We start from the raw sequence: 25,667 nt of genomic DNA, 5'->3' as shown, positions 1-25,667 counted from the left end.
TTCCAATGACATTAAGTACTTGTTTTCAATTTTGAAAAGAATCAGTATGTGTATGATCCTATTATTGCTAAATACTTCATTAAAATAAGCAGGAGGAGAACAAAATTAAAACATTAAGTAAATATAAAGCTGCAAAACATTTTGGAAGTCTTATCCGTTACAATACTAGCACATGTAAAAAAATAATTATCCAAAGTGGTTGCATTATTTTTTACACTTTAACTTTTTAAGGTTTCTAACAAATGTATATTTGAATTATGATTAAATCTTTAGACAAATTTGAAGTTAGAAAAATTTGAAGTATTGCCAAATTTTTTTTATCAGCGAATTATTATAAATTAAATTAGATTCACAGGACATTTTAGAACAGTTTTTTTGGGGGAGGGGAAGAGAAATAATTTGTAACATTTTTAGTTCAGGAGTTATATTGAATCTTATATTATAACAATAAAACTATGCTATTCCTAATCATTGCCGTTAATTTAAATGTACTTTGAAAATTACTTCACAAATATGATACAGTAGACTCTTTATGAACAGGAATCAGATTATCTGGGCTGTGAATTATCCAGGAAAACCCCTCCCCCCCCCAAAAAAGAGAGAAAATTGCGGATTGCGGCTGATGAAATGAGTAGGAAAACCAGATTCTTCTCAAACTTTCCTTCTTATAGCATTGGACTCCTTCAACCGACCTTGAGAACATCCAACCAGTTTTGCTCTCATTCTGGAATGCTTGCGAGGCGGAACAAGGCAAGATACGATTCAACCACCATCACAGTATCAGTGTTGTTCAGATTAACATTTGTTCAACTTTTTGTAGTGTTAACATGTCAAAACACAAAAGAGTTTTTCTTAGTATAAATCAAACGCTAGAAATAATTGAAAAAACGGTAAACGAACAAGCAGTTAAATCGTTAACGCATGAATATTGGATTAGTGATTAAACTATGCATGACATTATAGAAAAAAAGTCTAGTTAATTCTTTTTTTTTAATTAATTTTAATGTTTAATTGTATAATAATTTAACATTTTCTATCATTTTTTCATTGGATTATCCAGGAAATTTGCGTATCCTGTACAAATCATTTCCCAAACATCCCAGTTAATTGAGAGTCTACTGTACTTCTCCTAAATGAGACAAAACATGAATATTTTTTAAACAAATGTACAATCAAGCTTTCAAAATTATTAATGATTAAAAACACAATAACCAAAGTTACAATTTAAAATTAAATAAATTTGAAAATAATCAAACTTAAAATAAATATATTTAAAAATATAAAAAAACTATATACAAATAAAAATATCACCACTCTTAGAATTAGAAATTTATCCTGGTTCACTTTTCAAAAAAATTGCTCTTTCTACGAGATCTCAAGCCAACTTTAAACCGAATTAGCATTTTTACTAATTAGGTCCTTCTGAATACGAGCACCAATATTGGAATATCCAAGCTTTGACAAGAAGACAAATTCTAAATCTTGACCTGTTAATTATTTAGCTATTTTTGTTTGGTAAAATACCCCCCCCCCCCCCAAAAAAAAAGATTATTTTTTAACATGTTGCTGATCAATTTGTTTGTTAATTCTGTCAACCAAAAGCTTGCCCAAAGGGTTGTGAGCAGTGCTAAGTGTGTTCACATTGTCAGGTTAAATTTTAACTTCCTCACTGAGAGGTATGTATAAGTTTGAAAGAGTGCACTGTTGTGTTAATATAAAGCTTTTGACAAGCATTTTTTTATGACTCGAGCAAAAATAAATAGCAATATGAGAGGTTATAGTTTTAAACACACAGTATCAAATGACTTAGAAGGAATCCTCTTTTCACTACTTCAATTTTATCAATAAGATGAATATAGAGTATTAGTGGAAAAGAAAACACAGTGATGAACTTAACTAAAATACCATAACTTTAAATGAATATCATGACAAGCTCAATAAAAAGTGAACAGACAATGGTCAAAATAGATAGGCAGAAGTGCATAATTTGTCAGGAGGATTGTAAAAGGAATCCTTGCAGCAGGTAGTCTAAAACCTATGGTTGCAACTAGAAAAGATCTAATTTCAAAAAATTATAACATCAATTTGAAATCAACAGGAATAGGAAATTTAACTGTGCATGAGAAGAAACTAACTCAGGCAGTTTAAAATTACACTTGTCTTTTGTTCTTGCCGAGAGCTTCTAAAAAGAAACAAACTATATCTTTGATTTTCATTTTCTTCTTTTCAATATTCAACCATTAGTGGACAGCTACTTTAAATTAGATGTGAATCTCATAGTTTATTTAACCTACAATCAATACCAAGTAGGTTTAATAGTCAATATTAAGATATTTGACAAGGTAAAAATAAGGAAAATTCTTAAGAATCTATATTGGATAAATAGATACATTGGATATTATCTAGAAACGATTTGATTTCAAAAAATTGCAAAACAAAAAGCTCAATTTTCCTTCAAGAGGAAATTTTGATTTCAAAAACTTACTCAAAAAACAACATAGATCAACTCAGAGATTCTAACTACTACAGATTCTCTGTAGTTTCAGAAAATATTTTCTCCTAGTGGTAGCAAGAGGAATGTTTTAAAAAATTAGAAGTAAAAGACTTTTGTCCACCACTTAACAAAAATAATTTAAAGATATATAAGGTCATATAGACGAAAGCTAATAAATATTTTTAAAAAAAATCTAAATTATTTCAAAACATTTAGTTTACTAACACTGAAAAAAATAATTCATAAAATTTCAAATAGTTGGATTCAACTATGTTTCAACTTCAATTTATGTTTGTAACGCTTCCCTTAAGAGTACTAATTTACTACACATACCCTTTCATTTTTTTGCAATGGGTATTTGTTTATTTCCCTATTTATCATATATAGATAGTTATTTTACTGAACTGTTATGACGAAACAAATGATAAAATGAGGTTTCTTGCAGTGCCAAATGTTGTAAAGTAAATTTACTACAGGCATGGATGTACTCCTGTAGCTTTGAGCTCCAGGTCAAGGTTTGGGTATGCCATCATCAAAATTAGTGTTTATAAGGTCTGAATTGGTAAAAACGGCTAAATTTAAATAAATGTTTCCCAAAATGCTGCTAGAATTAAAAAATGTTGAAAAGTGAACCTGACTCATTTACTCTCCTGGCTTTTCGATTTAGTCAAATCTTTGATTTTATCTCTGAAGAAGATTTCTTATATTTCTAAGACAGAACAAATAGTTGTATCTTTTTTCACTTATTGATTTCATACTGAGTTTAACGGATAATTGATTTTTTTTTTTTTAAAAAATTCTTTCACCAGAGGTAAATGTTAGAAGGAAAATAGTTCTTACTGACGAGAGGAACATTATATGCCAAACTCAGCTTGAGTGGGAAGTAAAGGTGACGTGTGCAATGCTAACTACAAAACAGCAATCATACTAATGGCTAATGGTCAGAAAATCGTGGAGCTTTAACCTCCTGTTTCACAATAGACTGTAGTAATTTATATATGTCAGATTGATAAAATAAAAGTTTTGATTGCACTCTTATTTTCATGGAATTTGGTGTAAAGGACATGCATGACAAGTGACATAATTTTAGGAGTTTTTATTTTAAAAATCGTCCAACAAAAAAATTAATACTTTTTAAACACTGATCTTCATTTTTACATGGAAATAGTTACAAGGTTTCTCCTTACTGCAGTAGAGTGCATATTTGAAACACAATTGAAAATCTAAGAAATAGACGTTTCTATTGAAACTTGAAAGACTTTTTCACAACAGCTTACAGTTTGACATTGAACAATTCAGAAATATATGGAATAAAAATTATTGTCAATAATTTCAACCTCCCAAAATATTACAAAAATACGTAGGAGGAACACTTAACATTAAAATAGATTTTATGATTGAAGTGATTGCATATATATCAATAGCTAGCTGTCTACATAACAAAATTTGGGAGCTATGACTGCTTTCTCATCTTTTTTTTTGCTATGTAAATTGTTAATTTTGATAAAGTGCTTCCAATGTTAAATTTTTTTCTCCTGTGTGTATCAAATAAAATTGCCAACTAAAAAAATTACTACTGCTTTCATGAATGGGCCTTAGCATCAATGGTAATGAACTGCACACACATTCATATTGTGTATACTGATCATACTGAGTAGACAGTATACCAATCAGTCATACAATCATGCAGACAAAGCATTCATACAAGCTACAACAGGAACAAGGGTGAACGTCTAAAAAATTATTAGAAAGCAATACTTCTAAAAATGTAGGACATTAATTAGAATACACAATACAAAAATGCGACAAATTAAAATAATAAAATTATTAAAATATGTATAAATATTATGTTTAAAAACATCAGAGACTTAACACATATGAAAAACCTGACATAATAGTGAAGTGGTTAATTCAAATTGATTGAATATAAGATAAATTGATAAAATTCTTATAAGTATGGAACGAAAACAAAACATAATAATATTAAAATAGCTTTTGTTAATAAAATATAAATGAATTTTTTTTAAAAAATTGAATTTTATTTCAAAATTATAATTTTGAAAATGAAATGAACAAAATTATATGTGATGTATTAATTGAGTTTAATCACATGGTATCCATACTAGATGCTTATCAGATCAGATTAAAATGAATAATTTAAAAAACGAAAATTTCTAAATGTTAAAGAAACTTAACTTGATGACTCAATTCATCGAGATAGCTAAATATTAATTTTGGAGTATTTTTTATAAAAGTAATGATGGAGAGTCCTAAATTTATTAGAACAAAGTTCTAAGTTGCATGAAAATTGCAATCATTTATGTAATCAAATAGGAAAAATCTTTTTATCCATTTAAAGATCAAGTGATAGCTAAGTTTTTCACTAAGTTCAATGCTTTTCAATAAAAAGAAAATCATTAAAAATCACTTTAATTAATGGAAACTGATAAAAATTAGACCAGTCTAATGTTATTTTAATGCTTATGATTTTAAGAATGTTAAACGAACTTAAAACTCCTAGAAATAATAAGCTTCTAAGCAAACAACATATAAGGCTAGAATAAATTAATCCTCACATTGAATTGATATTAGGAACAATAAATTCCTATTGAATTAGTATTTGGAACAAGTTATCTAAAATTAGCAGACTAAGTTCTTTCTTTTATGTTGCCAGAATTGTAAAAATTACTTTGAAATCATCAGTTTGAAGAGGAAACAGTTTTTAATGTTTTTGGAACTATTGGTAGAAAAGAATATTTTCGAAAATGCAAAGTAAAGTTGACTTTTCTTATCCTTAAGTTTATTTTTCTTCTTAAAATGAATGATTGAAGAATTATTATTGCAAATTCAAATATGAATTCTCCAACATTAAAAATCTGTTTTCATAAAGGGATCAATTTAGCTCTTTTGCTTTTCAAAATTTCCACAAATACACTTTTTTCATCAAGAAAATTTTTTTCACATACAATATGCAAAGGTGCTTTTCATAACACAGTTTAGGTTAACATTAGAATATGACATGCAGATTTTTAAATCTTCAATTTCTAAATACTTTTTGACAAATTTTTCAGCTCAAATTTATTAAAATATGCTTATGGAATCGTATTATCTAATTAATCACTATATAAAAAATAATACAAAATCAAATAAAACATGAGAGGGCTATAAGAGTTTCTCAAAACTCAAATCAGAGAAATAAAATATTTCAATCTAAATTTTCTTACATGCTTAGACCAATATATATATTAAGGTTCTTACATAAAAAAAATTAATATTTAAATAAATGCTTTGAAATAGCAAAAGATACACTTAAAATTCTACATAATGTATATACAAAGCCCAATTATGGGAGAGGCATACCAGAACCAAAATTTAATAATAAAAAAATAATCTGTTACGAAAATTAAATTCTAGTTTTAAACTATTAAGATGAAAAAACTAGTTGTATAAGTCTTAAAGGGAAACTTTCCCTTTCATGTGAGATAAAATATTTTCAAATTTCCGATATGTAATGGATCATTTGATTCTTACAAATCGAGCACTATATAAAACTCACAGCAAATATTGTCATTTCTAAAAAAATATTAAAACAATGTAACAGCACATTTAAAAATTCACATAATATGCTTCACAAGCATTTGATACCAAGGGGGAAATAAGAAAACTTTCATTGAAAGTAAGAGAAGATCATAACATTATAGCAATGTTTCTGAAAAAAAAAAAGACCAATCAAAGCTACTTTTAAAAAGCATGGGATGAGATGAGTTTAGTTCCAATTAAATGGAGCTTGCATGGATGCCTGGTTGTAAGTAGGGCTTGTTTGAGTAAGGTAATTGGATGATGATGAAGACGAAAATGTAGTAGGATTATGAAGAAGAGCAAAATTAGAAAGTGTATGCTGTGCATATCCCATAGCCATGGCTTGTGACAAAGACATTGGATTTGTGAACTGAGTAAGAGCAGCCATTGAGCTGTTCTCAGGCTCTGGACTAAGAGTAGGTGGAGGTGGGGAAGCACTGTTTGAGTGAGTAGTCTCTGGAGAAGAAGCAGAAGAATTGGAATCAGCTGAAGCCTGTGACAATTGAGGTAGTTGAGATGGAACAGTTGGAAGCTCCAAACTATTTGAATTATCATTAACAGGTTCTTCCAGCTGAGGTCTTATAGGAGGTAAATTTGTTGAGCTTTGCTACAAAAATTAAAAATCAATGTATAATAGTAATAAAAATAATTATAGTATCATGTAATATACATTATAATTCATCACATTGGGGACGAAAAATTTCTTCCACGGCAGGAAAAACCACCCCGAAAGAAATAGGTTTTTTAGAACCCAAGTAAGAAATAGTAGCTACCAAATATTCAGACAAAAAAATTCTCAGATTTCTCCAGCTGCTGACATGAATTTCATTGTTGATTTTTCAGTTCTGTTTTGCTGAAATACTGAACCAAAGGAGAGAGATCATTCTAAATACCTTATGTTTATACTATCAAATTTTCACATATTTAGTACTAATCTTAATTGAAATGAAATGGTAAACTAGTGGTTCAAACCTATTTTGACCTATACCCCTTTGTACATTGTGCTAGAACAGGGATGGGCAAACTACGGCCCCCGGCTTGCGAATAGAATTTTAACTTGCCGATCCATGGCGAATATAAACAATATACATCCATTTTCTCGTCTACTTCGTTTACAGCTATTTTTGTTCTTTTTTAACTAAGTAATGATGGCCTTTTTACTCTATTCTTGTTCTACAAAACATAAATTGATGCAAATAGCTAACAGAGATAGCTTCAATTGGTAAAATGTTGAAAGCAGAAAATCTTTATAGAATAGCCGTAGATTGGCACCAAAGAGCGTTTGTCTTTCTCGAGGAGCAAACAAACGGCATCTAATACATGTGAATCGCACTTCAGGTGTGGCAGGCTGCGCATTTTAAGTTCCAATGAGTGGATTTTTCCCGGGGCGAGTTCTAATACTATTTATTACATGTGGAAGGATTGAACACATATAACATTAATGTAAATAATGGGGAATTATTGAATATATAAAACAGTTAGTGCTTGTTTGAGTTATTTGTAAAACTTTTTAACTCCAAAATGGCTACTAAAAGCGAAGTTGATTCAGATTGCCCTTCTTTCAATGATGAATGAACTTGGAAATATTTTTCGACAGTTGCAAAAGATAAACCAGTATCTCTTATCTGCAATGAAGCTGTAGCAGTTTTTAACGGATACAACATTAACCGGCATAATACAGTCAAGCAGAAGAATGCCAACTACAAAGCAACGTCAGAATGTTAAAGAAGACAAAATGCAGAAAGTCTTCTTAGAGAATTATCACGACGACAAATTTTTTTCAAGATAAACACTGTCTAAGAAGCAATTACGCATGCAAGTTACATTGTAACATACAATATTGCTAAAAAATAAATCTCTCAGTGATGGGGAGTTTCTTAAATAATGTATGCTCTAAGTTAGTGATGTTTTATGTCTTGATATGAAAAATAATTTTAAAACTGTAAGCTTATCGTGATAAACGGGTGACTTCTAGAAACTAAGCCATCGATTTAAAATTTGACATCACAATTAGAGTCAAAAATTGCACAATTTATAATTTGTTCAATAGCTATGGATAGAAGCACAGACATTAATAATACTGCTCAATTAGTATTATTTATAAAAGCTGTCGATGAGAACTTCGAAATTACCGAGGAACTGGCGTGCATACGTCCTTTAAAGGGAACTACAATGGGATGTGATATTTTTCGTGAGCTATGTTTGCTTCATCTTATACAGGGTGCGTAGCCAAATTATTCAACAAAAAATAAGCACCTTTTAAGCACTCAAAAAATATTTTTAAGCACTTAAAAAAAATATCATAATTAGGCAAGGTAGGAAAGTTTTTGACAATTGACTGTTTTATTTTGTTTTAACCGTCATGAATAAAAAAAATAATTTGGCATTGTTTTTGACGATTGTCGAAAATAACGAAATTTTGAATCATGTAAAATGAATGGCTCTTTCATACGCTACGGACTGACAATGCGGCGAAATAGATTGGGGTTGAATTAATTGTGAAAACGTTGAAGAGAACAATGTGGACTGTGCCTTTTTGCATAATTCGCAGCGAAAATCAACATTGCAAAATCTAATTTTGAAAAAGGGAAAATTAAGCACTTTTTAAAAACACCCAATGAAAAAAGCACCTTTAAGGGCTTTTAAAAATTGAAAATAAGCACCTTTAAGCACTTTTCAAAAATGCTACGCACCCTGTTATATATGTGAACAAGCGTTTTCAACTATGAACCAAAGAAAAAATAATTCAGAAGTAGACAAAGAGACAAGCATTTAGCTTTAAAATAAGTACATCTCACTTGGAACCTCAATATAAGGAACTATTAAAAATAAAATCGCAATTTTATTCATCTCATAAAATATTTAAATTAAAGCTTGTATATTGTTTCGTTATTTTAGAATTTTTTACTTAGCCCAACAAACTTTTCTTTTTCGATGATTGGCCCTCGACCAAAAAAGTTTGCTCATCCCTGTGCTAGAAGGTCAATTTCTCCTTCAAAACCTAAAACTATACATACACAATATTTATCCAGATTTTTTAGAAGTCCTTAAAATTAAAAAAAAAAAAAGCATAGAAAATTAGGATATACCAATGCCTTCTAAAATTTTTTTATATTAACAAACTAATTAAGCAAATAAATTAATAGCTCAACTTTTAGAAGAAAAAGTATTATATTAGTATACCAAAGCAATGTGTTATTCGTTTATTTTGTTTAATGGGATGACTGAGATTGTTTCTTTCTTCACTAGTTATTTAATTTAATACATGCAGAGTTGCACTGTCAAGTAAGGTAAAAACACGGGTCACTTTCAACTACCAATCTATTTTTTTTTCAAGCCATTTTTAATTTTTTTATAATTTTTTCTTTAACTAAGAAAAAAATTCATTTGATTTTACACAGTTTTTATATAAACTGACACAAGCGTTAAAAATAATTGAAATTAAAACATATTGAACTAGTAATAATTTATAATTTGTAAAGTGATACCTTTTTTTAGAATAAAAATTTTTAAAGCATTTTATTAAAAATTAGATTAAATTTTTTTCCATACCTACCAAAATTCCTCTGTGTATTTCAAATTCAAAAGGGTCCCTTTTTGATACGCCCAATTTGAAGAGATCCTATTTTAAATTCATGTCGTTTATGGAAAATTTTCCCACAGCTATTTGTCGTTCCTTGACTATTTTCATATGGTTTTTCTTATTTCGATATAATTCATACGATGTCATGCCTAGCAAATTTTGTATTTTAGTACTCATGTTTTTCTACGCTCGATTCCAGACTATTCCATGGTAAATCCGCATTAATTTATAATCGCTTTTTCAGAAGTTATTAGTTACCTGTCGATTTTTAAACATTTTCAACCTCATTTTTTAAATTCTAATATTTTTAAAACATTATTTTGACACACATTTTCAAAATTCGAGAAATAAGCTGATTTGGAAAGAGATTGATGAAATGTGGGAATTTAACTGAGGCATTATTTTTAAGTTAAAATATTTCTCTTTAAAAATAAGATTTTGTTTAATAAGAAAATTAAGAACTTTGGATATTTTGGGTTTCACAAAAGTTATGCAAATATTTGTGAAATACAATGCTCTTTTTTTTGGAGATATAGTGCCCTTTTCAGTTATTAGTCAGTTTAGTTCAGTTATCAGCCCTCATTAAGGTCTAAAATGAAAACTTATGACATATACACAGTGTATGTGTTATGAAGGAAAGAAACAATTTTTCTACCCCTTTAGAGAATCTGAAAATAAAGATAAATTCCAGTTAAAGAAAGGAAGAATGAGAAGAAAAAGGTAGAGAAATAAATAGTCCTTGACCAATCCAGTTAAACAGAGACAGCACTCTACTATATTATTTCTAAGTGCATTCATTCCTTTACTGTGTTGTAACACACTATTGCAGATTTAAATAAAAAATAACAACTTTAACTACAAAAAAAAACAATGATTGACAAAATGAAAAAGTAAACAATGAATGTTTTGGTAAAATACTTGAAAAAGAGAAAAACTGGTGCAAAAATAAAAAAAATTTCCAGCTAAATCAGAAGAGTTCACAACTGAATGAAAACTTTTTTATGGAGGAATTTCAGCAAAAGAAAACATGGGTTATTTTAAAATGCTGTAACAGACAGCACATATTTTAAGCAGAAATTTTAACCCTAGCAGCAAAAGTTTCTAAAAAATTTGCTTCTTAAAAAAACTATGCCAATTTTCACTACCATGTCTTTCCAAACATTGTCATTAGGCCAAGTTTCATAGTATCAAAATAGCGAAAAGCTAAATTAAAAAGGACAGCCCTGTTTTATGTACTGAAATATATAAAAAAATATATTCGATCCCTTTACAGTAATTTCATATTTACCACTTATAAGTTACAACCTAATCTCAATGGCGGAAATATTTTTTATATAGTTGGAAGTACTCTTGACTTATTCTGAAATATTAAAAAGGAGAACTCAAAAGTTTTACAATTAGTATTTCTAATTAAACAATTGAGAACAAAATTTTCCAAGAAAAAGTTAATTATTAAAGATATCCTTTCCAGAAAAGTTTTCTGATCATGCTATTAAGTAAAAATTTGTTTAAAATAAAAATTTAATATGTATTTTGAAAAAAAAAATCATTATTAATTTATAAAACAAACCCTAGTCTAAATAAACAGACATACTGCCAAGGCATGATTTTATTGTCAGTGCTAAAAGATACTAATAGCAAAACCATAGTTCAGAGAAACCAGATCTGAAGTTGGCACTATAGGAAAAGGTAGGAAATGTAATACAGTCAAACCTCACTATAGTGAACACTGTTTATAGTGAACTCCCGGATATAGTGAACGAAATGTTCAGTCCCGTGCCTTGCTATACCCGTATAATGTTATTTTTTGTGGATATAGTGAACCAAAAAAGTGATGAAGTTGGATATAATGAACTTTTTCCTGTCTTCGACTAATTTTTTTCTTCATTTTTTTTGTAATAATTTTGAAATTTCTACTTCAAAATAAATACATATACCGATTTTTAAAACCATCCAAAGTGGAGAAGGTAGCGATAAGCATTTTTTTCTTGTTTGCTTCTTTTTTCCTACTTTCCCATCCCTAAACAAATCAAGTAGATGCTTCCAACCCAGGCAGATGATGCACCTGTAAGGTGCCAAGCTGATATTTTCAGGGAATATAAACTATCCAAATCTACAGTTTGTAACATATGGAAAAATAAGCAATTAACAATTTCTGCTCATGAAAAGTATTTAAATGGCAGAAAAAAGTTGAGAAAAGCAGATCACAAGGATATTAAAGAAGCATTACTTAAGTGGTTCAGCATTCAAAGAAGCCGCAATCTTCCAGTATATGGACAACTGTCGATGAATTTGCTAAGTGATTTTATGAGGTGACTTTGATGTGCTCGAATGGCAGGTTAGACAAGTTTAAAAAGTGGACTAACTGAAATTCAGGAAAAATTATCTGAGAGTCTGGAAATGTTTCCATATCTGATGTTGAGGACTGCTCAACAGCTAAAGATTACTATTTTTTTTTTTTTTTTGTATTCAGGACGAAGAGTAAAAAAAATTTCTTTTTGCTACTACATAATAATTTTTCAGTCATTTATTTGAATAACGTGTAATAAAAGGGAAGAATTTGGGAACCATTAGTTAAATTGCCCGCATAACGGATATAGTGAACTCCCGGTTATAGTGAACCAAAATTTCGGTCCCTTGAAGGTTCACTATAGCGGGGTTTGACTGCACTATGCTTTTGAAAAGTAGTTCTTCGCTATTTCGGAATTAATTAGTTTAAATGTGAGTACAAATATAAATAAATGTTGTATAATAAGAAAAGTTTATCTTGAAACATGTATTAGAAGTTTTATCATGCTTAAATGTATTTAACTTATAAACACCTTGTCAGGAAAGCTAATGTACAAAGAAGGTGTTTTAGTTTGGCAATGAATTAGTTTCCGAGGACGATGTTTGTACTGGTCAGCCAGCTCGCATCGCTTAATTGTTTTGTTTTTTATTAATTATTAACTGTTGATTTTTTTTTAGCTAGTTATTTATTTTTGGCTTGAAAATACTTATTATTATTTTTTTTTTGCTAATTACTAAATGTTATCTTGTTTTTTTTGTTAGTTATCCATTGTTAGTTTGTTTTAGTAGCAATTTATTAAGCTTTTTATTGGATTCTTAAAGACTTGGGATTTTCTTTCAAGAAAAGAAAAAAGCAATCTTCTCTTATAGAAAGGTTTTTACAAAGAGATTTCTTATAGAGAAGTATTTTAGGTAGGTTCTTTTGTTTCATAAAAGCAAATATATTTCAAAAAAAACAAAAAAATTTACTTTTATAATAAATAAAAAAAAACTTTTCAGAAAAGATTGTGATTTTTTTATTTAAAAAAAAAATAAACAGTATATATTATGAGACATACATATGATCTTTTTCATGCTCTATGATTTCATGCATATGTTGACTTTTCCTTCCCCCACTAAACACCAATGTGGGATAAATTAATATACATAAATCTATAAAAAAAAAAAGGGTTGCATACAAAAATAAGTATCCAAAGTAAAGTATTTCTGAGAATTTGTGAGTTTTTTTTTACTTAATTTAATAAAAAAAAATTATCTTCGTAAATATAATTTTGTTTTGCTTAGTTTAAAAATATTAATAAGAATATGTTTTGTAAAAATCATAATAAGAAAAATCTGTTTTTAAAAATCATTATAAGAAATGAGCTTACAAGTAATATTTCAAATCAATTATTTTTAGAAATGCTCTAAAATCTTGTTCTTTTCTGTATTCTGTTCAAAATTTTAGTAAGATTCTTGGTAAAAAAATTTTTTTTTTAAAAATAGCACTTTGTTTTCCTTAATACCAATATCAGGGGTTTGTCTAGGTTTTTCTGAAAGGTACCTATTTTGTGAAAATTTAGACATAATTTGTGAAAATTAAAAATTATATTAAAAAATCAACACAAAAATAAAATTTTAAGAAAAAGTATTTTGTAAAACTACCGTTTTTCCTAAGTTTGAATTTGTGAAACAACCATTTTTCCTAAAGTTGAATTTGTGAAGGTACCGTTAAACGGTAGTAAATTTGGCCTGGACAGACCCCTGAATATTGGCCACTTTCCCTCCTTTTTCCTACCTTATGCCCTCAACTAACTTAAAGAGTAACCTAGTTTCCATGACAACGGTTGCAATCCGGTCTATCTGCCTTTCTGTCCAGCGCTAATTTGAGGTGAAATGGAGTATAGTATTCTTAAAGCGAGATTACCTTCTCATTTTGTGATGTAGAAAATGCAGCAAAATCATAATGGTGTGACAAATTGCAATATGAAATAACTACTGAATGTTAAATATTTGGACTCACAAAAAACATTGCGTCATACTATTATATTAAAATTACAGTAAATATGGCAAATTTGACAAAATACAAGATTTCCAAAGTTTTGTTCAAAATAACTGTTTTGTTATATCATGGAATAAAAAAATTTATTTATTAAAAAACATACACATATTACAATAAAGATATTTAAAAAAAAATTCTAATAAAATTTAACTTAGTTTTTCACCTTATCTAAATTACATTTGCCAAATTACTTTTTTCTATTTTCATTATACATTGCAAATTATGAATTAAAGAGTCTTACTATTGAACCATTTATCTTGAGGACTGTCAGGGTTTCATTATTCTAGGCCTTAAAAAATGTACTATTTTCCAGGATATGTAGTGGTTGAAAATAATCAGGTTAAAATCAGCACTTTTTTTGCTGTGATACATACAAACTATTTTTAAGATGGGAAAACAAAGGACAAAAAAAAAAGTGTAATCCACTACTTTGAAAATTCTGTTTACTGCGACATACTTTTTTAAAAAATTTCCATATAATTTAAAATAAATAAAAAAACAGACAAAATTCAATATTTTCAAATAAAAAAAAATTGAGACGGGAACAAGTGATCAAACATGATTTTAAAATAAGATTGCAATATCGTGAATGTGAATTATCTCAGAACCTGAATTATCTTGACTTAGGAAATTGTTTCCTCAATATAAATATAGATCAAAAAAGTTTAAAAAATAACTGATAATTATAGTTATTTTCACGCAACAATAAACTAATTCAAAACTAAATTGTAAATAATCTAGAAAGAAAAGAATAAATGTATTTAAAAAAAATTATAAGAAAACGTAATACATTGTACTAAGAAAAAAGATCAATACAATAAAAATAAAGACGTAACTTAAAGTAAATGGGTTAAACCGTAACTTAAAGTAAATGGATATTTAAAAGTACTTTTGATTTTGAAATAAATGAAATGCATAACAAAAGAGAACAATGTTTTCACTGCAATTTAATAGTCAAAACTGTTCATGACTTTCATCGTTTTCCAATTAGTAATCTGATATATTATGAAAAAAATTCAACAGCAAAAATGCTGAGTTTCTTTTTTATAAGATGACTAAAAGACTGAAAGAAGATAAGTCTGAATAATGAGTATTTAGTGAAGAGTCCCTAAATTGACTATCGTATGTTTGTGATTTCTTATAAGTTTTATCATTATTAAAAGAAATTAAAATATGATATAAGCATTCAAAACAAACAATAAATCAAAACTATATAATCAAAAATTAGGGAATAACCCCTGAATAATAGCCGTTAAAAGGATTGACAGCAATCTAAAAATAAAATACAAGTTAATTAATTTGTATTTTTAGATAAAACTTCGCATGAAAACTGGGATTTCTTTTTATTTCAAACAAAAATTAGTAAAAAGCAAAAATTAAATGTATTGAGGGAAAAAACTTTCACCACTCTGACAGAAGAGTGGCACCCAGGCCTCTACTTTTAGAAAATGAAAGAAAAAATGAAAAAGATTGTCTCTGTTACAATAACAGAAGAAAATGTTAGTAAAAGAAGCCAAAATAACACACAATGTTGAACCCCTTAAACAACTTCAATAATCACATATCATTTTAGATACAAAGTTTAAAAAAATTATAACAGACAATGAACGCAAATAAATTTCAATACAATAAATAAATTTACAATATTTTTTTAGAATAGGAGCCACAACGGGATACTCACAGTAGTATTTAACTTTTATATATCAGGCATATTTTGGAGTTCAGCAAGTGTATAAGTAGATTCTTTTACTAAAAAAATAAATAAATGAAATTGTAATGTGGAAGAAAGATTTCATTTCTTTTAAAAATTTCGCTCCCTCAGCAGTCTATGTGTGAGACACCCAATGTTTATAACCATGAGGTAAAGTCCCTGCTACTGACTTATGATGAAAAAGAGGTGTAAAATGACAAAATTAGAAAATGATTCTATAAAAAGGGTGGGGTAGCATTTTTACTCCAATACTGATTCAGCAGTAATTAATCATTCTTCTGAGAAAAAGGGGGTGATAAAAAAAAGTTATTTTATTTTCTCAAACTCCCTTTCCTTTGAAAAAACCTTTTGGACAATTTTAAGTCTAGTTTTCTTATATCTTTAACAATGGATGAAATTTTAAATTTAAATTATTTTTCAATCGCAGGGAGAATCATCACAAGAAACTGATTTCTTTAGTCAAATTTAAAACTCTCGTATTGTAATTATAGCATATTCAAATACCAAAATATGAAAATCCACTTGGAAATTTCCAAAAAAGGGACAAATAACTGCTGAAAAACAATGTAGATTTAAGGTGGAAGCATCACAAATCGAGCATATTTAAAAATAATCACTAAATTAAAATTGCATGCTTTAATAATATCAATGTTAGTAAGACACACGAAATTAGAGTGCAGCCGTATAAACAACATTGAAATTTGAAAAACATAAATGGTTACAATGTTAAAAAAAAAAAAGGATAAAAAACCCCAGGTGAATTTTCACAAGGATTAATGCAAATATAAATCTCCAGTCTACGACTATAAGAGATTACCAGCAATTTTCGTTAACATGTTTTGCTGTAACTAGCTTTTGATTTATTTAAATTAGCAATTTCCCACTTGCTAGTCGTCAAAATTGCGCATTGCATACTGCCATATTTTTCAATAGTTTTTAATTCCCATTATTCACTCTTAAGTACTCACTTACCTTTTTTCTGTATTCTTCCATGTTTGCTTCATAACGAATTTTTTCTTCTCCTTGTTTTTCAATATATTTGCGTTTATCTTCATCTGTCATACCTCTCCAGCGTTCACCACCTACATAATAAATTTACAATCAAAAAAAATAAATAAATAAAAAAAAATTGCATTTCTTGAACAGTACTTTATTGTGATTAGCACCAAGTCACTTCTTTCAAAAAGTTTATTATCTACTATTTTTTTCAAAAAAATCCTTAAATATAAAAACTAAGCTATTTTTTTCCACTGATAAGCCACAAAAAATATATGAAATTGCGAGACATTGAGAAATTTAAAAATATTTTCTTTTCTCCTCAAAACAATCCCATTAGCTGAAGTAAAAACTGATAAATTTGTCCCAGTTTTGCCAGGAAGCCTTTAAAATCAGAAAGGCAGACTATAAATAGAAAGTTTTTTTTTATTTAGATTCAATTCTACATACGAAAACAGGAAATTTTAATCTGAAATAAACAGTGCAATAATAAATAAGAATCTGTTGATTTACACTATTTGATCATGTCTTTTAAAACCAACCAGTCTTTTCTAATTCATTAATTTGATTTAGTAATTTTAATCAGTGGAAAATATGTTATTATATCACTTTCTGCATCAAGCAGGAGTCTCAGGACTCAAAATAGACTTATAGCATGAGGAGTGGCTAAGCAGACACTATGAATTCAAGTCATTTTTTGACCTGTCATTACAAGAAAGAAGATAATAATAATGAACTCTAAATGATCAGATTACAAATGTATTTGCACTTTGTCCTTTATGAATGTTAGTCAAATTTTATCACCTTTAAAACTGCTTATTGCTTACTTTTAAATTGGCTTATTGTTAATTTTCAAATGTTTATTTTTCACTGTTAATTGTTCTTCCTGCTTCTTTATGGTGCAATGAAATTTTATAACTATGAATTAATTTCAAAATAAAGTCATATATCACTCAGGATAAAGAGGGATAATGCTAGAATCATTTTTACAAATAACAGTCAAGAAAAAATAAAATATTTTTACCAAGCTTTGCTAAAGCTGCAACACCACCTTCAGGCTCTTTTCCAGCCATTTCTTTTCTTAAATCTCCCATAAACAGCATGAAAGCTGTACCAGGTCGTTTTGGTTTGTTAGCATCTCTGGCAGGTTTAAATATCGCCATCTAAAGCAGAATAAAAACTTAATTAGATTTAATAATCCTGCAGAAATTGTAATAAAAATAATGGAATCTATAAAAATATCTTAATAAAATGAAATCAAATTCTTTTGTAGAATCATTTTGATTTCTCATTAAGTAGTAATTAGATTCAAATTAATATCTAAATATTGTAGATATTTTACTAAAACTTTGAAGCATCCATTTTGAAAAAGATTTTGTTTTATTTTTGGAGTCCTGTAGTTTTCACCCTAACACTTGGTACAACAAACAGTTATAGAGTTATTTATTTAGAGCATTTAAAGCTAATGCAATTAAAGTCAAATCTTTTATTACTTACTCATATAAAATTGTTAGTTCTTAGTTAGTGAAGCAGTATTAATGCGTCCTAATCATGAAGACCATTATAGTCGTGCAAACCAGGCTTTTTGCACAGAGTGTTATATACAGGATATGTGCGGATGTGGAAACTATTTTGTTCACTTCTCAAATGATTTCCATCTAATTAGTTATTTAATATCATTTAACGTTATTTTGCTTTTTCTGTTTTTGTTAATAGTGAATATTCATTAACCTAATTTTTGGTTAGCGTAATTTTGATTGATTCATCGCAGGAGCCATTAGTTTCACATTGTTGTTGAGTTCATTTTACTATCACTATTTTAGCGTAATTTTGATTGATTCATTGCAGGAGCTATTAGTTTCACATTGTTGTTGAGTTCATTTTACTATCACTATTATCAATTGATCTCGGTTTGCTTTTCTTTTCTTAATATTTAAAATTAGTTACAATTAATTTACCTATTTATTATCAGTTGCAATTTAAATCAATTTGTAACAGGAGAACATTATTTTGTTCACTTCTTAATTCATTTCACTCTAATAATTAGTTTTACGCTTAATATTATTTAACATTATTTTGGTCTTTCATTCACTTTTTAAAAATACTACTTGCTTAAATTAAACTACATGTTTTTTAATGTTGCGATTTCGAATCATTTCCTTAGGAAACTTTGTGGTATTATTGTGAAATAATGTATAAGCCATGGAAAGTTATTGGTAGAAGTCATGGAAAATCATGTATTTACATAACTTTAAATTTAGCAGATACCCTGTACATCACAAGTATCTTCTTATATCATTATATATCTTATTTTTATATAAATTTAAGTTCTGAGTCATCAAGCAAGAAAAATGTTTAAAGTTTGCAGTTTAAATATGAAATTGATATTTAGTGATACATTCTATCTGAATAACCATTTCCTATTGGTAAGTCAAGATTTCAAGTGTTTCATGGTTTATAGCAGATAAGCACGTGATTTCAAAACTGGTATGACTAAATTATTTGTTTGTTTAAACATTTACCTCTTTTCTGTAACGTTCTCTGTCACGTGCAGCAACTTCAAGAAATGGCTGTTTTTCATCACCTGTCATACCATTCCATTTATCAGCACACTCTTTTCCAAATTCTCCAATCTAAAATAAACATTAAATAAATAAAAATAAAAAATTTTTTTTTTTTTTTTAGAAATGCTACATTTTTTAATTACAAAAACTGAATTTTTAGAATCCAGTATTTTAAATTAAAAAAAAATAATTACCAATTAATTTCTAAGTACTAACATGTTAATATTAATATTTAATTTTTCAATTAAAAGTAACAATTTAAATTTGTGGACTTCTTAAAATAAACTTCATTCTGAAAATATATTTTAAAAAAGGGAAGAAAAAAAATTTTTTTTTGTTATGAATCAGAATTTTTTTAAATATTTAAATACTTTTTTTTAACATTAATTTATTGCACATTAATAATACATAAAACTTCATGCACATTAATAAAACATATAATTCAACATGAAAACATGGCTGAAAGCCCTTATATAGCAAGATGGAAAAGAGTAAAAACTGGTACGAAAGACATTTCATTTTAGCATTTTTTTCGAGAAAAATAAAATATCTGTAACTATCAAGATTTCTTTTAGAATTGTGGCAGATATATAAAACTGCTTCTTTTCCATGATAAAAACTGTTCAACAATATCTACTTTAGTAGATATTGTTGAACAGTTTGAAAAAAAAAAAGATTAAGTAAACTCCTCTCGAAAACTAGTTATAACTGAAATGGTTTTATTACCAGCCTTACTTCTTTTCCGTCTCGCTTTCATGCATGAAAACTTTTTTAAAAAAATAAAAAAAAATAAAAATTTCAAACAAAATTGATAATGTTAATTATTACAAACTAATTATTGCATAAATGAAATCATAGATATTTTAATTCAAGCTTAACAACCTCATGAACTTTAGAGCCACTAATTAATAAATTAGACCAGAAAACATTAATATTAATTTCTTAAATTTCTCTTTACAAAACAATTCATTATTCATTATTTTAACACATTAAGGTATTTATGTATAATTTAGCCCACCACAGCTCCAAATTAATTTTGACGACCTCTAAATTGATTTTTAAACAATAACTGATTACAAAGTAATTGTCAAAATACAAATATAACTTAACACATGCAAAAAATTAGAAAATATTTAAATTTGAACCACGTTTAAAATTTATCAAACCACTTCTAAAATATAAATGAATGAAAAAATTTTTGAAGAAAAACACATTTTTCTATTGTCTTATATAAATATTGTACTATAACAGTCGCATTAAAGCTATGTTTTGACAATTATTTTCAGATTAAGCAAAAATGATTAATGACATAAATACCCTCATTAACTACATATATACGTTTTAAAGGCATTCATACTTCAGTAAACATAAATTGAAATACTGTAAAGTCAACTTTTCAAATTCTTTTAATGGTACGAAAATCAAGGGATTGACTTATATGCTGGTAAAGTCAGATATTCATTCATCATGAAATATAGATGCAGTATAAATAATAAGATAGATATGAATAACTCTGTATCAATTTATCCCTTTCAAAAACTATTTTTAATATGTTATACGCAATTAATTTTACATTTCCTTTGTAATATCTTCTTTAGATAGGTAGTGAATTTTTTTAGAAACAATAGTTTGAATTATGCTCAGAAAAAAATTTATAAAAGTTAACAAATTTAAAGATTCAACCTGCGTCTGATTGAATAGTGTTAGGAGTGTCGCCATATGGATCCCGCTCTGCAATGGATTCCAATTCTTCCTCATTTGCGAGTTCCTCCAAAAATTGTCTTCATACCCACGCGAAGAATTTGAAATTCTCCATTTTTTAAAAGAATTTACAATAACATTTAAGTCTACATTTTGCTATGCATCTAGTATCATTTGACAAATGGCGCCAGTAGGAATAATAATACTTATTGACAGTGACTGACTTATTCATTCAATATCGCAGAAATTTGCTATCTTTTTATCAAAAATTGAGTCAACTGATAGTGATAGACAGGGATTTACAGTATTTATTTATTGCTGACAAAAAGTCATTATGGATTAAATGCTACAATATATTCATACCTTAGGAATTTGTCTTCCATTCCTTTTCTGTTCTTCTCTATACCACTGAGTAAAATTGATGTAAGCAGTCGTTGCTCGTTTAGGAGCTGGTACTCCATCTTTATTTACTTTTAGCTTTTTCTTTATTTTACCTCCACCATTTACAGCTCCTACTTGAGATAAATGGTGCGTATTACCAGAAGTTGATTGCATGGAACCAGAATTCATGGACAGATTTAATCCAGTTGACATCATAGGAATTTGAGAATGTAAGGAGTTATTACCACACGATACGGCATGTTGAACCATAGCCTGATGATAATCATATTCACTAGGAAGACTTAAATTCCGATGTCCCAAAGGCAAACCATCTAAAGTTATTTAAACAAATTGAATTAAATAACAGAGTGATAATGGCAACATATTAATTATGTGGCTAATTTATGTATAGAAAACACGTTTCTGGGTTAAGTTTGATTAGGATTAGCTAAATATTTCAACAGATGTTAAATCAGGTTTCACGAGATGCTAATACTTCAACAATTTTTTGTTGAAATGGTGTTTAAATAGTGTTTACAAGGTGCTTTTTTAGTACCTAGTAAACACTATTTAAGCAGTTAAAAAATTCATATTTATGCTGTGCACTAAAATTTTTTTCTACTTAATATAGAAAGCAATGAAAAAAAATTGCAAAAACATCTTCAATGACTTTATATAATTATGATAAAATAACTCATTTTTGGCAAATAACTAAATGCTACTTTACACAATTATACATACATAATTTTAACTTAAACAATATGGATCTACTCATTCTATTCCTTAAAATAGATCAAAAGCTGTTTAATATTTAAACTGTTATATGATAAAAGGTGAGGTTGTTAAATATTGTTAACAGACAAAATTACTTATTATTCATTACTTATCATTGTGTCTCACATTCTGTATTCCTAAGTTTAAATATTATTTTTCCAAATACAGGTGATTATTTTTTAAATGTAGGTATAACTGTTCATTAAGATTAACATATAAACAAAATCTTTATTATTTTTTTTAATGAACTTAGAAAAAAAAACTAAGATAAATGAGAAGAAACCATGGGGGTTAGTGAGTGAAGCCTCCTAGTTATTCAAATAAATTAGCCGAAAGATATATTCAAAACTAATTTATAAATTGAGTTCAAAATGTAAGAAAAGAAAAATATTTTAAATTCTTTTAAATTTCAATGATAAATTTCTGAACTTTAAAAAAAAAAAAAAAAAAAAATGCATTTCTTATTTAGTTAATGAAGATCTCTGCATTGTTCAACTTCAAAATTGTAAAGTTGGTAATGAATGTTGTAATTTTTTGGTTAGCTGGGCACAAGAAAATTCAGTTATTTCTTTATTATTTTCATTTAATTTATTTAAATTTCATATGTTTAAAAAATAATATAGATTTGGGAGATTTCTATACCTGTTTGAGATTTTTTTACTGCCAAGCTTGGCAAAGAGATGGTGTTTGCTAAAACAACAAAATATAACATACACAGAGAATTAAATGGGATTATGAGAGAATTGAATGTACATAATGACATAGGTGAGATTGTACTGGAGATTAGACATCTTGATAACGTCCATATGACAGTTTTGTAATTCTGCAGATCGGAGAATGTTTAAGGCTAAGTGATGATATTTTTAAAGGACAAGTACTACTTACCGGTATACCCTGCACTGTTGTTAAAACTGATGATAATATAAGAATTTCAAAATTCATAGGGTTGCAATATTTAATTTCCGCGATCAGCATCAGGTGTAGGTCTATTATGAAACAGTTGCCTCGGGAGTAACATTAGTTATAAATCTTAGTTATGAAATTTATGTTTTGTGTTAAAAAATGCCCGCAAGACAAGCTAACGTTGAATTTATTAGGGTTACAATTATTGATTCCGTTTTTGGCATGTGGCGAAAGCAACGCCAATAGGAAAGTGCTAGACATGGTAGGAAAGGGAAAAAAAATCTATAAACATCAATTACAGAGGCCTGACAAATCTGTTCTAAAAAAATTTATTAAGTGAAAATGTGAAGGAAAAAAAAGATGGTAGAGGTACACATTTCATGGCGACTTTTTGCTTGCAGCCAATAAACAAAGTATCAATTTTTTTACAATTGTTAAAAATAGTTTCTTTTATCTTTTTAACATGAACAATTTTAATAAAATAAGTGCTTTAATAACAAATATAAACATGCTGATATGTTAAATTTCTTCGAACAAACAATTCTTGGATATAAAAAATATAATATTTATAAATTCTATTAAATACTTATTACTAATTCAACTACAGCTGGTAATTATAGTTAAATATAATCACCAGATAAAAGTAATACTATTAAAATACCCATAATATGGATAGCACCCCTCTAAAAGCCCTCACCATGGAGTGAGGGGGGGAGTGATCGTGCCCACTTCGGAAATCTATAGTCTAAATCCATGGTTACCAACTGGCGGCCCACGGGCCACATCCGGCCCGCCAAGCTTTTTTTTGTGGCCCACGAACTAAAATATATTAGTTGTCATTTTTTGCAGACAATTTTCGTAAAAAATTTATATGGGTTTAAAGTACTTTTCTTCGGTAAAAAAACCTAATTTGTTCCTTTCTGTGAAATTTAACATACCAACGGTACAAAAAAAAAAATTTCTCTGGAAAAAATCTACTTCTTATTTTAATTTGTAATTCAATATTTTCGTTTTGTACAACTTGATAAAACTCTGACAGTAATATTTAATGTTCCTTGAAACATAAAAGAGTCTTATATAAAATTTTGATAAAGTTGCGGCCCGCCATTTGACTGGCGTTTTTAATTGCAGCCCCCGGCCTAATGTAAGTTGGAAATCCCTAGTCTAAATAATTATAAATTTTCCAAACAATACTGTAAATACTCTTTTCCCTAGTTAACATTTTTTTAAGACTTATTTTGCTATATATTTCTTAGAAATCAGAAAAATGGTAACAGCACTTGACAAAGACAGGATCATTTAATTATAACATTCTATTTATAAACAGCAATAATTATATGGAAAATTAAGAGGTTTTTACTCATATTTTACAACCTTCTCATTTTTTCTTCTTTGTCCTGTCAGTAACAATCTTCAAAATATACAAGACTAAAGAAGTAGACAGAATTTTAAATCGAGAAATTGACAGTTGATCTGAATTCAGGGATATTAGCATATCTTAATATGTAGCACTAACTAAAATCACCAACGTGCGAAATGGATTTCAAACTTGCAAAATTTTAAAAAAATAAAGACACAGAGGTTTGCTCAACAGTGGCTATGAGTTATACCCTTTAAGTTGTTCCCCATCTGTTTTTTTCTTTTCTTTTTTACTGTTTTTTGCAGGCTGATGCCTGTCAGAACTAAGACTTGGCAATTAGTATGTTACTTTTGGCCTCTAGTATGTTATTTTTTAGGGGTTCTCAAATTTAAATTTTTAGCTTTTTAACAAAAATCTTCTATCCTTATTATAATTAACTTTCAATAAAATTTCACAGCACATTCAAGTCAGTTTCGATATATTAACTAAAAACCATGTTAACTGAGCATTAATGATAACAAATTATCATGTATTGAAAAAAAATCAGCAAAAACCGATTCATGGAATTATAACACGTTAATTATAATTGCAGTTCAATTAGTTTTCAGCTTTCAAAAGGTCTCCATCTTATGCCTTTTAATTTTTTATTCAAAATCCTTAATAACTTAAAGAACAAAAGAAGATAAAAATAAATAAATATGAACATTCAAATAAATAATTGGTATGACCTTATAAATGGCCATATTTTTATTGTTTTATGCTGCACTGACTATAAAATCACGATTCTTGAACTAATGTAGAATAATTAAGAATAGCACATTTTAAAATCAACATCAAAGATTAATTGCTTGTTTTTTATAGTAAAGGACACACATTTCAAGAATAATTGATTTCTGCTAGTTTTTAAAAAAATGTTAACTTACATGGATACAACTTGTCGGCGGACATGATGAGAAATTGTTCTTTGACAACAGTTTTCAAATTTTACATTGGTAATTAAATAAAAATTGATTAGAACTTCAAAAGCTAAGCTTTTTAAATAAAAATCTAAGAAGAAATTTATTCTTTTTCCATTAACACTGGATACAGAAACTACGATATAGTACTTTCTAGCAATGAATACAACTTAGTGATCGAGCTGAATGCCAGATGCTGAACTCAAAATTTCCCCATTTGCCTTCATACTTTTCCCCAAATCACAATATTTTCTTACAAAATTCCCCAAGCATCAAAGGCTATATGGCATGCGTCAACCTTGTTGAAACGTTGGCCAACTTTTGTTGAACTTGGT

At 28.0% G+C, this 25,667-nt stretch overlaps 1 protein-coding gene across 1 annotated transcript; it reads right to left on the bottom strand.

The window, feature by feature from the left end:
* Window positions 1-3,575: 3,575 nt before the first annotated feature.
* On the bottom strand, window positions 3,576-25,547 carry LOC107457255 (uncharacterized). The gene is made up of 6 exons (XM_016075379.4): window positions 25,300-25,547; window positions 21,322-21,671; window positions 19,216-19,326; window positions 17,718-17,856; window positions 16,670-16,779; window positions 3,576-6,680 (listed from the first exon to the last, which is right to left on the bottom strand). Exons 1-6 carry the CDS (start codon window positions 25,322-25,324, stop codon window positions 6,261-6,263), a joined length of 1,155 nt encoding a protein of 384 aa, XP_015930865.1. The 5' UTR covers window positions 25,325-25,547; the 3' UTR covers window positions 3,576-6,260.
* Between the last annotated feature and the right edge of the window lie 120 nt (window positions 25,548-25,667).

This window comes from Parasteatoda tepidariorum, chromosome 12, assembly GCF_982258835.1.
Source record: "Parasteatoda tepidariorum strain Cologne lab strain chromosome 12, Ptep-v5.0, whole genome shotgun sequence".
NCBI classification, from domain to species: Eukaryota; Metazoa; Arthropoda; class Arachnida; order Araneae; family Theridiidae; genus Parasteatoda; species Parasteatoda tepidariorum.
Note: the sequence above shows the minus strand (reverse complement) of the source record. Positions and strands in the feature narration are given on the sequence as shown.

Coding starts and splice junctions, on each gene's coding strand:
- LOC107457255 (XM_016075379.4), bottom strand. CDS start 25,324: ATGTCCGCCGACAAGTTGTATCCAT. Junction 19,327..21,321: donor ATGGAAGACAAATTCCTAAG/GTATGAATATAT, acceptor TGTTTATTTTAG/ATTGGAGAATTTGGAAAAGA. Junction 16,780..17,717: donor TGCAGCTTTAGCAAAGCTTG/GTAAAAATATTT, acceptor TTTATTATGTAG/GTGGTGAACGCTGGAGAGGT.